Source organism: Canis lupus, chromosome 1, assembly GCF_011100685.1.
Source record: "Canis lupus familiaris isolate Mischka breed German Shepherd chromosome 1, alternate assembly UU_Cfam_GSD_1.0, whole genome shotgun sequence".
Classification (NCBI taxonomy): Eukaryota; Metazoa; Chordata; class Mammalia; order Carnivora; family Canidae; genus Canis; species Canis lupus.
Window position 1 is genome coordinate 36,386,577 of NC_049222.1, and position 17,056 is coordinate 36,403,632.

Here is a 17,056-nt window from a genome sequence, read left to right on the forward strand (position 1 = left end):
AGTTGCTAGGTGACTACATATTAAATATTTTCACCATAAAACAGAAATGATAATCATGTGATGGGATAGAGGTATTAGCTCACAGAACCGTGGTAATCCTACTGCAGTGTATAAATGTATCAAACCAACACATTGTACACCTTAAACTCACACAGTGTTACATCTCAATTTTAAAAAATTAAATAAATAAATAAAAATTAGGTAAAATCTTGAGTCACATATAAATATAAAAAGAACAAAGATTTCATTTAACTCACTAATGGAATCAGAAGTTCTAAGAAGTCCTTCTTTATACTCAAACAAGGGATGAAGTGAAGTTTCCCACAGGTGCAAAGCTGATAAACTGGTCAGAGTCCACAGGTAGTAATCAGTTGCATCCCAATGGACATGATTTACATTTCTATGCATAAGAAACATTTGCATTGCTATGAGTTTTCTTCAGTTTGCTGAGTTTAAAATAGTTCAGAGACCACTAACTCTTTGCCCACATGAAAGGCCTCAGTTTTTCCCTATACAAGCAAACCTAGCCTCCCTCAGCCCCTACTTATATGTCATATGCTCTCACTATCGCTCGCTTCATATGATTTTGGACTTACCTGTTGATGGCTGCTTTGTTAGTTTTTTTAGTAGTTTAGCAAGCTGCGCAATATTAGGTTCTACTCTTCTTTCGGATTTGAGGTAGGCCAGAACCTAAACTGTTGTTATTTGGCGGGGGTTGAGGGAAGGTGGAACGCTACTTTGATTGTTTTGGTTGCCTACTCTGGGAGGACTTGGAAGCATTTTGGCTGGATGAGTTGAGCCATCTGCAGCTGTTCAAATACTTAGAGCCTTTGGGGTGGATTTTTGCTTTAAAACCTTGCCCCCACTAGAAAAAGAGAGAGAGAGAGAGAGAGAGAGAGATAAAAAAAAAAAAAGAAAATCCAACAGTCAACTATATATTACTTTTTTTTTTAACTGTTGTTTGGTAAGCTGCAGTTATACTTCTGTAACCAGAGGCTGTGTTTATTTTCAGCATTGGCAGTTCTGCCTAATGAATCAACTGGTATTGAATTCACAAAGGGAGATGCTGTTTCCCTCCATCTGTTTGCCAAATGTGTGTGTTCCCTCAGCTTCTTGTCCGGGGTTTCACTCAGAAGAGCCATTAGCAAGCCGGTCTTCTCATTGAATTCTTAGCCACTGCCACACTGCATGGTGGTATTTCCCCCTTGTGGCTCCATAGGAGTTGTTTGCCAAAGCTCCACACTTGTGATTCTAGAGAAAGAGTACTTACATTAGTTATTTAAGTATAAAGTTTGGCTCCAAGTTACTCAGAGCTTTAGTTTGGTTCTTGGACTTTGATCTGGTCCTTCATGATGGGATGTCTGCCTCTGGACAAATTGCCATGGGGATTTAAATTAATTCAGAGAGGGCAGCCTGGGTAGCTCAGTGGTTTAGCACTGCCTTTGGCCCAGGGCATGATCCTGGAGACCCGGGATCAAGTCCCATGTCAGGCTCCCTGCATGGAGCCTGCTTCTCCCTCTGCCTGTGTCTCTACCTCTCTGTCTCTCTGTTTCTCATGAATAAATAAATAAAATCTTCTTTAAAAATTAATTAATTAATTAATTCAGAGAGATAAGCATTGTGGGAATACTAGTTGGCTGTCTTAACATTTGGATCTCCTGATGGATTTTTTTTTTAAATTACAGTGTATTTCCAGCAAATCCTTCTTTAATTCTTATTGATGGTAGGGAGGAAGTTGTTTTATTAACAAATCTTGGAGGTGTCTTTATTTTTTGTTTTGTTTTGTTTTTTACTTCATGCGTTAGAAGCTTTTGAGGTCAATTACTTCTCACACATGAGTGTACATACTGATCCCATGGGATTTTGTTAGATTGAAGATCCAGTTCAATAGAAGGAGTAGAGGTCTAAGATTCTGCATTTTTATCAAGCTCTGGGCCACACTGAATTGTAAGAATTTTAGGTCAGACAGCTTCAGTACTTTCTCTGTGGTTGTTGGAGCAACTTACAGAGTAAACTGGTAGAATGGTTTGGTTGGTGTTCAGGAGCAGAGTACACAGCGGAAACATTTTGCCTCTGCATTGGTGTCAAGAACCAGGGAGGAGAACTAGACAACTTTCCAGCTCTTCCTGAGATAGACCTTCACATTTTAGGCATGTTAATCTGTGTGAGATTTTAGAATTCTCAGGACATTTTACTTACCCAATTTCATACCTAAACTTTAAATATTTTTCAAAACAAATTATGGGTTTTTGGACAATTCTGTTATATATGCCTGTGTAACAGTGATGATGTCCTTTTCCTGGTGACATGTCCCACTTTTGGATATATAACATAGATTTTTAAAAATCTCTTTTATTTGATTGTATGAATATTTTAATACCATTCTCTTGTGTACTGTGCCATTTCACTTAGCTTACTAAACAGTTTTGTAAGAACTGCGCGTTATCCAAGAAGTCTTTTGAGTACTATTAAATGTTATTACTCTATTCTGACCTAGAAAAAGGACAGTAAACTATTTTTAAATATAAGGACACTGACCCATGGAAGTTAAGAGCGGTTGACCACATACACACACGCACACATACACATACACAAATGGCAGGAACCTAATTTAAGCACTATGTGGATCTGTTCTACCTTCATCTTATTCCTGAAAGACTTCAAATTCTGTGAATTAGTTTTAGAATTTTTAGAAAAAGAGAAAATTTAAAACTTAACTTCTCAAGTGCAGAATAAGTACCAGGAGAAAAACTGTTTGATGCCTGTTAAAAAGTCCTGGTTAACCAAGGAAGGCTGATTGCTGAGACAAGCATGAAGTCACATTGACAAGAGAGATTCATGCAGAAGGGGAGCGGAGAATTCAGATACACACCAAGAAGGGTGTGTTGGGAGGAAAAACAACTTTTCTTCCACTTTCTTAGGTTTAGTTTCTGGGGTTCTGTGAATTATGTTGACAAAAGACACATCAGCAAGAGAAGAGCATTTGTTTACACATACACTGATGAGTAACTCAAAGGGGTGGTTAGAATTTGGGGCATATAGACCTCACTGAGTAGGGGAAAGAAGTTGGGGAGAAAAGGCTCCTTTGTGAAGACCCAATAGGTTTCTTTAGGAAAGATAAATGGTTTTTTTAGGAGAATAAACACAAGATAAGAAAGTTTGTGATAATGTTTGTTTATGCAGGTGCAAGTGGTTTTTCTTCTTCTTCATAGCCACAAACCTCACCCAGAAAAAGGATTTATGGAAGCCTCACTTCCCAGAAGTTTCTGCTTTTAGTCAGATAAAGGAGGCTCTGAAAAGACTTCTTTCCACATCTGTTCAATCTCAGATGTCTTTAGCTTGAAATAATCTTTGTATCAGGTCTAGGGCTCTGAGTGAGCCCCTACAGGGGCAAAGGACTAATTTACACTGAGGCAGGAGAGACTCAAGGTTAACAAGGAGGGAGGCTTACTTGATTGTGAGGTGAAGATGTTATTCAGAGTTAAACTCTTCATTTCTCTGTTCTTTGGAAATTTGATTAGGACTTCTAAAGTTTAGCAACTCTTTACAGCACTTCTGCTCTCAGAGGATTTTATTCTGAATAGGGATCTATATCTGCCTAACACAAGCAGAATTATTCTGGAAACTACATTGATCTGGCTGCATCAAGCCTGAGGCCCCTGGGTCACACTTCCTATCTCGGTTCTAATTTTTAGTTGTAAATCTTTTTGAAAGAGACAAAAATTTTTTACTTATATTTTCACAATATATTTGCCCAAATAAAAATTTATTACTGTTGTTTCAAATGTTATGTAATAACTGGACATCAGGATTCAGAATGACCCAATATAGGGATCATTTTGCATGTATTTTAAAAATTTAGGGGATGCCTGGGTGGCTCAGTGGTTGAGCATCTGCCTTTGGCTCAAGTCATCATCCCAAGGTCCTGGGATTGAGTCCCGCAATGGGCTCCCCACAGGGAGCCTGCTTCTCCCTTTCCCTGTGTCTCTGCCTCTCTGTGTCTCTCATGAATAAATAAAATCTTTAAAAAAATAAAAAATAAAATAAAAAACAAAATCTTTAAAAAAAAAACCTTAAGATAAATACTCTCTTTGCATATGTTCTGTGTGATATCCATTAATTTGTATGCTCTTTAATTTTAATATATTACCTTTTTCCCCCAGCCATCAAACACAGACAACTTGTTGGGACCATCCTAAAATGACTGAACTCTTTCAATCTCTTGGTGAGTGCTATTTTATTTAATTAGCCTAAACAACTGATAGTTGTATATTCTTAAATGGAAACTAACCACCAGTTTTTCCTCCATGACACAGTATGTTTAAAAGCTTGTGTCACTGACATAGAAAAGCAGTAGAATTTCTGAGGGCAATGCAGGAAACTGTTTTTACCTTTCTTCTCAAGGGAACATGTGGTTTGAAATAGCACGAGGTTGATTTTAAAAACAAGCTCCTTCACATTGAGTCATCTTAAACTTCAGCTTTCCCTAAAAACAAAACAATTATGGCACAGCAACCTCCAATTCATTGCTTTAAATTTCCTGTTAGCTCACATTTTATTCAATTAATCTTACTAAATTAGCTTACCTAATTTCATTTTGTCATGAAAAGCTACAATCATTTTAATATAAAAATGTAAGAAAACACATGAGACGAGAAATCTGATCTTGTAGATTTCTAGTAGCATATGACTTTGAATTGATGATCTAGTCTGTTTCCTTTAGGTTGGTCCAGTGGTTTTGAAAGAGTTTTCTCTTTGGGTAGATAAGGCACTGTTGGAGAGGCAAGTAACACCCCAAGACTCACACCCACTCCCATTTCAACAGGGAGGGAGCACCCCTTATTAATCTCTTTAAATGTCAGGCTTCTATTGAGCTTTCATGTGGATAGTTGATGGCGACCCCAAGAATTGAACAAGTGGGAGAAAATCAATGGGTTTCTTTTGTTTGTAAAATAAGGGTACAAACTGATGATTTCTGAGTTTGCTTAAGTTCCAGTCTCTAATACAGATACTCTGTCTATAAGAAACAGAGAAAGAAATTATGATATCTTTTTTTTAATTTGATACCAAATCTTTTTAGGTACCAAAAATTTGGTACCAAACTTTGATACCAAAGTTGTTTTTTTAAACTGCAATATAATTGGCATACAAGATTATATTAGTTACAGAGGTACAATATAGTGGTTTAATATTTGAATGTATTGTGAAACTGTCCACCAGAATAAGTCTAGTCAGCATCTATCACCTCATCTCACTACAACATGTTTTATTTTTGTGATAATTTTTAAGATCTACTCTTCTAGCAACTTTCAAATATACAATACAGTATTATTAACTACACTTAACCTTTTGTTTCTAAAGATCTGAATATAGATAATGAGATAATTTTAACCATATCTATAAAAGGGCAGAAGAAGTAAACAGATCAGGATGGAAGAAATAAGACTAGCTTTATGAGTAGTGAGAGGGACAGGACAGCCTCATCGACAGAAAACTAATTGTCCTTGCGGAAGATTCCCTGGGAGGAGAGTCCCTCCCAACAGTAGAGAAGAAACAGCCCTGAGCCTACAATGTGATGGATTTATTAAGCATTCAGAAGTTAACAGGCCATGTTTCCTTTTCCTCATTTCCCTCCTTTTCCTATTGGATAACGCCCTCTTGAAAGCTGTGTAGCACTGCTTTGGAATGTATCTCACTATGGTCCTGGTGAACATTTAATTATTCTCTTAAATAAATGCTGTGGAATTTGAGAGAAGACTTCTTAATGAAAACAGACATAATACCTTTCCATCATCTGAAGTAAACAAATATATTCTTGCCACTCAGTAGAAGTTAAATAATAAACATGCTTTCAAATGTGTTCCCTTTTCCATTTCAGCTGACCTGAATAATGTACGTTTCTCTGCCTACCGTACAGCCATCAAAATCCGAAGACTACAAAAAGCACTGTGTTGTGAGTTATTCTACCAAAGTTAATCACTCTGTTCTTTGGATTGCTTTTTTTTTTTTTTTTTTAAGGCAGAGATAAATGAAGAGGGTGATGTATTTGTAGAGTTAATCTCATTTTTAGTGTATCTCACTCAAGGAATTGGCTGTGTTTCTATAAATGCTGTATTATTTGTCCCATCAGCACGCATGCAGTAGTAAAACAAATGAACATATGCCATTCTCAGTTGGAGAACAAAATTAGCCAAAATACAAGAGTAACATAAAAAGCTTTTTCAAAAATTATGCTGCCACCCAATTTAAAAGGATTAAATTAGAAAATCAGAGTAGTAGATCATTGCCTTCTTAGTACTTTGTCTTCATTTGGAAGTATAGGATTCCAAACAGTTTGATTCAATGAAATAATACAATAAAGAAATACTAAAAAATAACTTTCCTGATCCAAATTTGAACTGGCACCTAGAAAATTAGATAAAAGCTCCGTTTTTATTTAAATATATCTTGAGATGTTTGGTATTATCAACATGAATTTCTCCTGCAGAACGTTTTCTCAGAGTAATGTTCTGTGATAGCCATTTTTACCAAAGAGTTATTCCTCCCCCCAATACAAATGCCCAAACAACCTAAATTTAAATAGAAATATGAATACTTGTAATAATAAAGTATAGATATAACCTATCTGAATTCTCTTTGTAGTCATAGTTTTAATGATCGAGTCTATTCAAAGAACATGTAGGTCTCATCAGATAGTTAATATGGAAACTGCCTATGTTTTTAAGGCAGGATAATCTTAATAATTCCAAGTATTCTTGCGACCTTTTGTTAACAATTATATTATGTCTAGACAGTTCATGAAGCTTTGAATATTACTCTGTGGAAAATGATATATTAAGGTTAAAAATCTTCTCTTTAAAAGTCAGTAGAAATTAGAGTTACATTATGAGCTGGTTACATGAGGAGAGGTAAGGAAAGAGAAGTGTAGAATCATTCAGAAAAAAACCCCACAGCAATGCAAAGCTTTAAAATGAGAGAAACTTAAGTTACATGTGGAAGAGAAGTCTCAAGGGCTAAAAAAAAAAAAGAAAAATGCCTCCAGATTTATGGATGAAAGAAAAATGAGATGATTTTGATGCACATAATCCACAGAGCCCCAGATAACTGGAAGCAAATGGTGCAGAATTACCAGTTCAACACAGTAAAGCCAACACTCTGGCCAGTGATCTGTATGTTGAGCCAGAGGGGAATAGGAAGTGAATTAGGAACACACAAAAGGGATGTTCAGTGAGCTCAGTGAGTCCATGGTGACAGCAGTTTTGAAAGAGGCTCAGCTGCATGTCCAGTATCCAGCTGACAGATCTGGAAGGTCTTCTGAGGCCTGATGAGCTATAAAATGAGGACAAATGACTCAGCCCCAAATCTCCATTGACCGAAGACCACTTTTTGTCGTGATGAACTTCTGTAGCACTTCTGGCTGGATAAACATATTAACACATTTGGTGTTTTCCTCCACTGGTTCTTTTGAGTTCTCAAGAAAGAACTCCCTCCTTCGGCTCCATCCTTCAAACCTGAAAGGAACAGAAGAGGAACACCTCCTCCTTCCAAGCTCCATGACATTTAGAAATGAGGGCTAAGAGGACGCCTGGGTGGCTTCGTGGTTGAGCATCTGCCTTTGGCTCAGGTCATGATCCCAGAGTCCTGGGATTGTGTCCCACATCAGGCTCCCTGTGGGGAACCTGCTTCTCCCTCTACCTATGTCTCTGCCTCTCTCTGTGTCTCTAGTAAATAAATAAATAAATAAAATATTTTAAAAAAGAAAGAAATGCACTGTAAGAAAAGGGCTGGGTTGCATTGGGTTTTAAATATTCGAGGTGATGTGTTTGGAACCACCTGGCCTCACTTTCACCTCACCTCTGCCTCGGCCCCTCTGGCCCATCAGCCTGAGGCCTCTGGATCACTTGCTGACTCACCTGTTCATGATTAATCTGTTCCTCCTCCTTCCACCCTTTCTGTTTACTTGAAATGCCCTGACCCTTCCTCTGCAAAGGTCCATAACCCTTTATTCCTTCCAGACACTGTTAAAAATTTACTTCTTTTGGAAATGTTTACAAGCTAATCCCACCTGCCTCCAATTGTTCCAGAACTTTATGATTGCCTGTAACGACTGTTTCTCACCTAAGCGCCATATGCTTGCCTTTGTTTGATAGATAATGTCAGGAGGAGTGCCCTACCTCCACTGCGAACGGCTCAGGTCAGGGGTCGTCTCATTTTGTCTAAACCCCCACCCAGCACACGGTCTTAGTGTAGAGGGTGTACAGTCACTGCTCTGCCGTTGTTCATTCATTTATTGGATGCCACGACTGTGCAGGAGATAAGACTGTGTAAAGAGGCTTGGTTCCCACACTTGAGAAACGTCCATTTAGAGATAGCGTGTTACACATGGACATGCTTTCAGTGGATTCCTCAGAATGGAATGGTCTTTGCCATCGCGAACAAGGCAAGCTTCCTTGAGTATGAAGCACACAAGCCAGGCTTTAAAATTCACACAGGATTTAGGCACATGGCTATTAACCAGGGGTAAGAAGAAAGGGACTTCTATACATCAGCATCAGAGGTGTGGATGGTTTTCAGGGAATGCAGTGGAGTCTGAATGGAGTAGGTTATGAGCTATCTGTCCAGGATTCAGAAATGTCCTCAAAATCAGTTTAGATCCACTTGGAAGGCCAGTACTTTTTTTCACAAAACCTTTTCTGATTCCTTTAATTTTTTGTTCCTCAGTCTCTCAAAATGTTTCATTTAATATTTGCAGTGTTTTTCATAGACTCATTTTCTGTTTTGTGGGAGTTCAGAGATAGGCCCAGATGCAGATGTTTCCTTTAGACAATACCTGAGGCAAAAGGAAGGACCGAGCGAACAGGGACAAATACATAGTTCAGGTAAAAAAAAATCACAGGGGCTAAGCTGGCAAATGGTGGGAGCAGGGAGGAGAGAGTAAGGATTTGTAAGGAGGAGGGAGAACTGATGACTAAGGGGGATTTGCCAGTTGATAACTGGCAGAGGGTGAAAGGAGAATGTTAGCACACTTCAGGATTTGCAGACTCCTGGTCCATAGAAGATGGTAACACCATTACTGGATTGCAACATAATAAGTCAAGACCTTTATTTGGAACATATGAAGATGGAGGTCCCCAGAAGAGAATAGTATAGTTCTTTTTGGGAACAGAACAGCAGGAATGTGGATTGGGTGTTTAGACGGGAGATGGGGGATGAGGAAACAATCTGGAGCCATCCAGAAAGAAGGAATTACTGAAATATTGAAAGAGAGAGAGGGTATCAGTAGTACCGAGTGAAGGGACATTGATACAAGACCTTGAGCACCACCTGTATTTCTGACATGTCTGGGGAAGAGGAAGTAGGAGAGTGTTGAGAAGGAATGGTCAAACAATTCAAGAATATAAGGGTTCTAGAAGCCCAAGGTCAAGTGTTAAACTGTGTGGTTTTGCAGAACAGGAGAATGATGATCCATTTCCACTCGATCCCCTGTGCCTCATATGTGAGATTAAAGAGAAAGCCTGAAAGTCAGTTAGAAAATGATTCTGCTGTTTGTTTCATTTGCCACATGACTGAGCTGTCATATGTCTCCCCTTGAAAAGAGAAAATCATAATTTTGTGTGATTTAAATGTAGTCAGTTTTTTAAAGGAACCTAAATGTGACACATTTCAGGAAGGATGTATGCCTGGCTTAGGCACTAAGGCAAAGTGTCAAAGTAAATCACTAAAAACTGAAGAAATGATAGTCTGTGAGATATGGCAAATTACTGTCACAGCTACAAAGTATATCACAAAGGAGGCCGTTCTAGAAGAAATGCAAGGGCAAGCACGATTCAGGAAACAGTCTTTTTGGAATTTGGTCTCTTGTCTCTTTATGACATGTGTGGATACAATAGCAGTGCTGATTTGTTGGCATAATTAGTGTTGGAATTCAGAAAACTTAGAGCATTTTGGCAGTAGTTGAATATGTTTCTTTGTGACTCTGTGGAATTATAGTTCTGTAGCTACCACCATGAAGCACTTCTCCTGTGAAGGATGAGTTTGAATTTTGCTCCTGCCCTCTGGAAGTTTGTAATCTAAAATGGTGTACAGTGCCAAGAAGTGGGGTAAAAATGATATTGAAGATCCAGATGGTTCTTAGCTTTTTCTGATACTGTCTCTAACTCATGGGAAGCTTACACAAGTTATTTTCATACTTAGCTGAAATTTTACCAATGATATATTTGACACTGGATGTAAATGGATTGATCTATTATCCAGACTTGTGTTTTAATTTGTCTCTTTCTCTCTCTTTTATAAAGTCTTCCCTATTGAGTTGTTTTAGAAATAATTTTAATCTGTGTAACTTTAAAGCAGTTCTTTTCCATTACAGATCACTTGAAAAAATAGATCATTCTATGGTATTTAAGTAGCAAGAGTAGACACATTTCATAAGCATCTTTAAAAATTCAAAATGAGTGGTTATTCAGTGGTTAAAAATAGAGAAATACAAAGGAAGCCATTCATTTTATTTAACTGTCAAAATATGTTCTTATATTTTTTTGAGGGGATAGTTTTATATCAGTCAAGGAGGAAATAGTTGGTTATGTTAAAAAGTTCCCCTAAGCTTATTTCTTTTAATGTTGAAAAGTTAAGTATGGTGGGGCACCTGGGTGGCTCAATCAGTTAAGCATCTGACTCTTGATTTGGCTCAGATCGTGATCTCAGGGTGCTGGGATGGAGCCCCGTGTTAGGCTCTGCACTTAGCAGGGAGTCTGCTTGAGGATCTCTCTCTCCCTTTCCCTCTGCCCCTCCCTGTGTTCATACTTTCTCTCTCTCTCTCTCTAAAATAAAAATAAATAAATCTTCAAAAAGAGTTAAATGTGGAGATAAGGAAAACATTTTATAAAGCAGGAATTTCAGTGAGCAGAACTTAAATTCATATGGGTTCTATAATTTTCCAAACCCATATCTATAGATTTGATCATCTACTATTTCCCTGTTTTCCATTAGCTAATGAATAACTCAAAGTTAATTAAAAAGAAAGGTTATGTGAGTTTTTTTCTTTTTTGTCTAAGCTTTTCCTTCTGGCTTTTGAGGATCTCCCCTAGTGCAACACATGCCTTCCCCTTTCATGACAAGTGTCTGCCTCACTGTAACCAATGCCACCCATGTGTAAGCCACATATTGTCCATACTGCCATTGTCATTTCTGAGAGCCTCCTAGACTTCCTTGAATTCTTGTCTTTTCCTAGGCAGTTCTATTTTCCTGGAATTCTTTCCTTGCTTTATATGGTCTCTTGTATCTTCTCTTCTTTATTATGTTTTAAAGATTTTATTTATTTATTCATGAGAAACACACACGAAAGAAGCAGAGACATAGAGTGAGAAGCAGGCTCCCTGTAGTGAACCTGATGTGGGACTCGATCCCAGGACCCTGGGATCAGGACCTGAGCCAAAGGCAGACACTCAGTTACTAAGCCATCCCTCTTCTCTTCTTTAAGGCCCATTTCAAATCCCCACCTGCCCAGGGAGCCTTTTCTGGGCTTCTTCTACTCCCCTGTGGCAATAGAAATCTGTGTATTCTGGAGCACCTGGGTGGCTCAGTGGTTAAGTGTCTTGCCTCCGGCTCAAGATATCGTGATCCCAGGGTCCTAGGATCAAGTCCTGCATGTGGCTCCCCTCATGGAGCCTGCTCCTCCCTCTGCCTATGTTTTCTGCCTTTCTCTCTGTGTCTCTTATGAACAAATAAATAAAACTTTAAAAAAAATCTATGTATTTTTGTTGCAGTTTCACTCCTTTTAGTAAAGTTATCAGTGGTATGCTTAACCTCTTCTTCTGACTGGCCATCTTTGTGAGCAGGAGCCCCAGCTTGTCCTTCTGTGCCCACTCTGCTCTAGTACCAGCCAGTCCCACTATAAATGTTCTGCATGTGAAGTGTAAAAGTGGGAGCAAATATATGAAGACCCATGGATGTGGGCCTATACTGTGGACTGCTGCAAATCTCATGTAATTTAAATGGCCCCTATGCCAAAGGATCATGGGCAGCAAACCAGGTTAGGGCCAGACTGGGAAGGCATTCTAGATCAAGTTTGTTTGGCAAGCAATAGAGAACTACTTTGACAGGACCCATTTTTTTAACTGAACATTTTCAGTGAATTTTGTATACCATGATGTACATGTTGAGAAACAGAATGATTAGTTTGGCAGTGGTATAAAGAATGACTGGGAGGGGGTGAGCAGGCTGTTCTCAGGAGTTAGGAGAAGAGCCGTGTCATATTTTAGATGTTCTACTATTTGGACTAGATTTATTTATGCCTTCCTATATTTAAAAGTAGAAAGAGCCTAAAGAGAGGAAAGCCAAAAAGGGAAAGTGGAAAGAGTTGATATTCCAAAGAGAAAAAAAAAATGGGATCAGATTGAAAAGTAACAGAGTTTAGATGCAAAAGCATGAAAATAAGAGATACAAATAAAAGAAGTGTTTAGAAATGTAAGAATGGAAATGCTATTTATTTCTTTAAAAATTGAAATTAGCTTGAAAGGATAGATTCTTAAGTTGAAGAATCAAGCTAAAGATTTAAGATTAGAAATGTTTCTGTTGCAGTGTTGTTGTGTAATGTAATGACAGTGCATATTCCTTTTTCTCACCTGATTAGTGGATCTCTTAGAGTTGAATACAACAAATGAAGTTTTCAAGCAGCACAAACTGAACCAAAATGATCAGCTTCTTAGCGTTCCAGATGTCATCAACTGTCTGACAACAACTTATGATGGTCTTGAACAAATGCATAAGGATCTGGTCAACGTTCCACTCTGTGTGGATATGTGTCTCAACTGGTTGCTCAATGTGTATGACACGTAAGTTGCATTTTTATAATCATTGAATGAAATATATTGATAATGCAAAAATGTCTCAATTTTGAAATGAGTTTTTAAAAAAGTACTTTCAAAGTACTTTTCATAGTGGAAATATTTACGTTAATTGTTGAAAAGAAGGACTTTCCAAAATTTGAGCTCTTAACCAACAACATAACAAAAAAGCATGTCCACCTATTACTTCAAGATTTTGCTTCAATTTATAAATGTTGTCAGATTTGTAGCATCACGCTGGCTAGGGGAAACCTAATATGAATAAGTCCTATTTTCTCCTCTCTTCTTTTGAAAGACAAAAATTTATATTTGTTGTTATGGGTTACAATAATTGACTGGCTCCTAATAATCCACTCTGCAATTTTTGTATGACAACTTAAGAGCAATTTGAATGGCAATTAAAGGGATTTAATTTATCTTTTGGTATTATCTTTATTTATTGCAATAGCAGTTATGTGTATGTGTGGTGTTTTAAATAATTTATGCTATAAGACACTGTAATATCTGTAATTTAATTAGATGCTCACTGTTACATAAAGAGCACTCTCAACTTGCAACGTAACTCATTCGCCATTAATTTGGCTTTTTTTAATGTGACAGTGCATTTGTGAAATAATCAATTCTAGAAAGACCTGCTGTGGGCTGACATTTCTAAAACATTAGGAATTATTCATTCTTCTGGTAGGGGGTTAAAGTATGCAAAGATGAAATAAGAAAATGAGAACTGTTGATTTTCTTTCAGAACCTAAAAGTTATTTTCTATTAATTAGCTGCATGAAAATTTATGTTTGTCATCCTTTTATTTGATTTAGAGAGAAAGAAGATAGGTGATAGTTTATACATGCACATGTATTTAGCAGTGGATTGATTCCATATAAGAAGTAAATGGTGACAATTGCTTTAGGGATGATTTAATTAAAATTGTTTATTCTTTTGATTAGAAAGTTTGTTATCTTTCAATATTCACAAATGTCACAACAAAGTTGTTTTTTTTTTTCTTAAATAATTAAATAGCCACCATGTGCTAGAGGACTCTTAAGAAAGTCACTGAAGAACAGATAGGTAGCATAAATCTCAATTATAATAATGAATGTGGGATTTACTATATCCCTGTCTGGTATCTTTTAATACATTTCATTTTATCCTTTTTTTATCCTTCTAGAATAAAATATGGCTTTGGCATTAATTCACTATTTAGCTGATCTTCAATTTTTTATACCTCAAAAAGAAAAACATTTTCTATATAGTAAATTCACCAAGATAGTTGGTCAATTGAATGTGTTAACTACAAAAACTATAACTTAATTTGAGGGCCCAGGAAGAATGCTACATTCATAGATTACTTGGTTGAGAACTCCATTAAGTTCTATAAGGGCATGGTAGAGGTGGATGTTTTGAGCAATAATTTCAGGAAGAACTGGAGAAGATGTTAAACCACCCTCATCTAGTTCAAACACCCTACATTAGTTTGCTAGGGTTGCCATAACAAAGTACCACAAACTAGGCGACTTAAATAACAGGAATTTTTCTCACTAGAAGTCTAAGATCAAGGTGTCAACAGGATTGGTTTCTTCTGAGGCCTCTCTCCTCAGCTTAGAGATGGTTATCTTCTCCCTGTGTCTTCACATGGTCTGTCTTCTATGTGTGTTTGTGTCCTTATCTTATAAAAATATCTGTTGCATTGGATTGGGGCCTACCCCATGATCTCATTTTGGGTCAATTGCTTCTCTAAAGACGCTGTCTTTGAATACAATCATATTCTGAGTTACCAAATGGTTAGACCTTCAACACATGAATTCTAGGAGAATCTAACTCATAACATGTCACACACACATATGTTGTTTTCACTGGACAGCCCAAAGGGAATAGTGCCACTTAGTTGTGAAGGAAGCAGAATGTGAAATGTTGTGATTCATATTTTAGGGAATCAAATGTTGGCATATTTCCACTTTCCATCATCAAATGTGAACACATGGGAAATGCTACACTGAGGTACTGTTTCTTATTTAGACAGTTTCTTGAAATTTTCCATTTTAAAGGAAAAAAATAGCTTTTAAGATTTATTTCCCTTCCATGCCAAAGAAATATAGTGAAGACCATGCTGGATCAGAATGCTGTATGCATCCAGTCTAGTGTTCTGTCCTAGAGAGGAATATCATGCATTAACGTAAAGGGAAAAAATATAGCTAATCATATGATGGCAGTCTCAGATAGCCAGAGTTGATTACCCAAATTTCTGTAACAACCATAATTTATCTAAACAAGACTTATTCAAGTTACTAGTTTTCTTTGAGCATTAGAACATTTTGGACCCTAAGAAGTCTCTGAACCTTGGAAATAGTACTACGATCTTACCTTTCCATTCATTCAGCTTTTTTGATATTCACTATTTAACTATATATTTTTGACTGCCTTTGTGTAGTATGCTACAGCCAGAGCTGATACTTTGAGTTCTTGAAGTATATTCAAACAGCTCTTGAAATAATGAGTGATGCATACACAGGAGATCTTAGAATTCTAAAAGGAGAAGACTTTGAGGACCTTCCATCTTCCATTCTGCCCTTTTCATTTTACTCTGCTCTCTTCATTTTACTGATTAAGAAATTGACCCAGTGAAATAAGACAATTTATCCATAGCCACTTCTTGCACATTAGTGGTAGATAGGGAATTAATACTCTGGTTTCTTTAATAATCACTTGATTATTTCTTCCATATTGCCATATCTAAGAAACATAGTACTTTATAAGTTATATTAAGCTTACTATTTTTTTTCAAGTTTTAACATGTATCCAACTCCTAATACTCTGAATTTTACCAAAAAAAAAAAAAAAAGTCTATTCTGTTGTGAATGATGAGAATCCAAATTTTTGATTCTGGTTGCTTTGTACCTTGGCAGCCACTCAACTTTTGGCATCTCAATTTCTCATCTGAAAAATTGAGGTAAAGATATCTACTCTGCTTACCATACATAAGATATTTGTGAAGGGCAAATGAACTAATATATGTAGAAAGGGCTTTCTAAACTATAAAGATAAAATTTATTCCATCTATGAGTTCACAGCCTCACTCAGTCTTCATCTTCCCAGGTTAAAATGCCTTAACTTCTGATCTTCCTTCTAAATTTAATAGAAATAAAAAATGTTTAAATCATGATTTAAAGCAATAGTCTGGAACACTTGGTTTAAATATTTTTGTCCCTACAGAAAATATTAACCTCATTTACTGCAGTGTTTTTTTTTTTCACTATGCCAAGATGGATATAATTTTATAAGATACATATTTTTCCAGTTAAACTAATTCAGGAGTTACTTTGGAAGACAATCAGGGACCAAATATTAAATATTGGGTTATATCACTCACTAATAAATTTCTTTGCCTCCCTCTTCTTTTTCAAATCTAGATGTCTTATTTAACATCAGAGCTCTCTATCATCTGGTTCCAGATGGTAAAACCTGGACTACTTTATCAACTGTTTAGCCTTAATACAAGTCTTTCCCGCACCTGAAAGCATCTAGTGTCTGGTGCTCCACTCCTGCTTTTGTCCCCTTGCCCATGTTTTTCCTATAATAATCTACTCTCTTCTAGGGACAGTCCAGCTATGTCATGCCTTCAGTGTTTGATTTGAGACTTATCTCCTCTACCAAATGTTATGAGACTAATAACAAGTCAGCCACAACTTTCTTATGCTTGTTTATTTCCATGCATAAAGGTTGCTCTCCTGTTTTTTGTGCATTTCCCATTGTTTTTTTGTCCCTCCTCTCTAGCTGTGTGTGACCTTATCGTGGGTAGGAATTGTGCCTTAACTTTTCTGCTGGTCCTTCTGGTACACAGAATAATGCTGGGACCACAGTAAACCTTCATAACTGCTAATGGTGTGATGATTGGATGATTGACATTTTCAGTAGCCTTCCTGATGATGCCCCTTTCTTCTATTGTCACCATAGTCTGGAGGTTATCCTCTAATACATGTCATTTTTATCTTTTTTCCCTTAAGGGACTGCTTTGTCTTTCCCTGTGTCCATGTGCTAGTCTATTTACCAGCCTTTTGCTATCTTCTGTAACTCTATTGCCTGATTATCCAGAAAATAAAATTTCTTGATTCGTGAGAGAAGAAAAACAGACATGGTGTATTTTGGGGTGATAATTAGGAAACACTTAAAAATGTAAACTAGAAAAACAATTTGTAGCATGGCTCAGTTTAACTTGAAAATAT

At 37.0% G+C, this 17,056-nt stretch overlaps 1 protein-coding gene across 1 annotated transcript in view; it reads left to right on the top strand.

The window, feature by feature from the left end:
• The window catches only part of UTRN (utrophin), a 488,613-nt gene that overhangs the window by 417,010 nt on the left and 54,547 nt on the right, over window positions 1-17,056 (top strand). Inside the window, 3 exon segments of the mRNA NM_001012395.1 lie at window positions 4,164-4,225; window positions 5,879-5,953; window positions 12,629-12,830. Coding sequence (NP_001012395.1) covers window positions 4,164-4,225; window positions 5,879-5,953; window positions 12,629-12,830 — 339 coding nt within the window.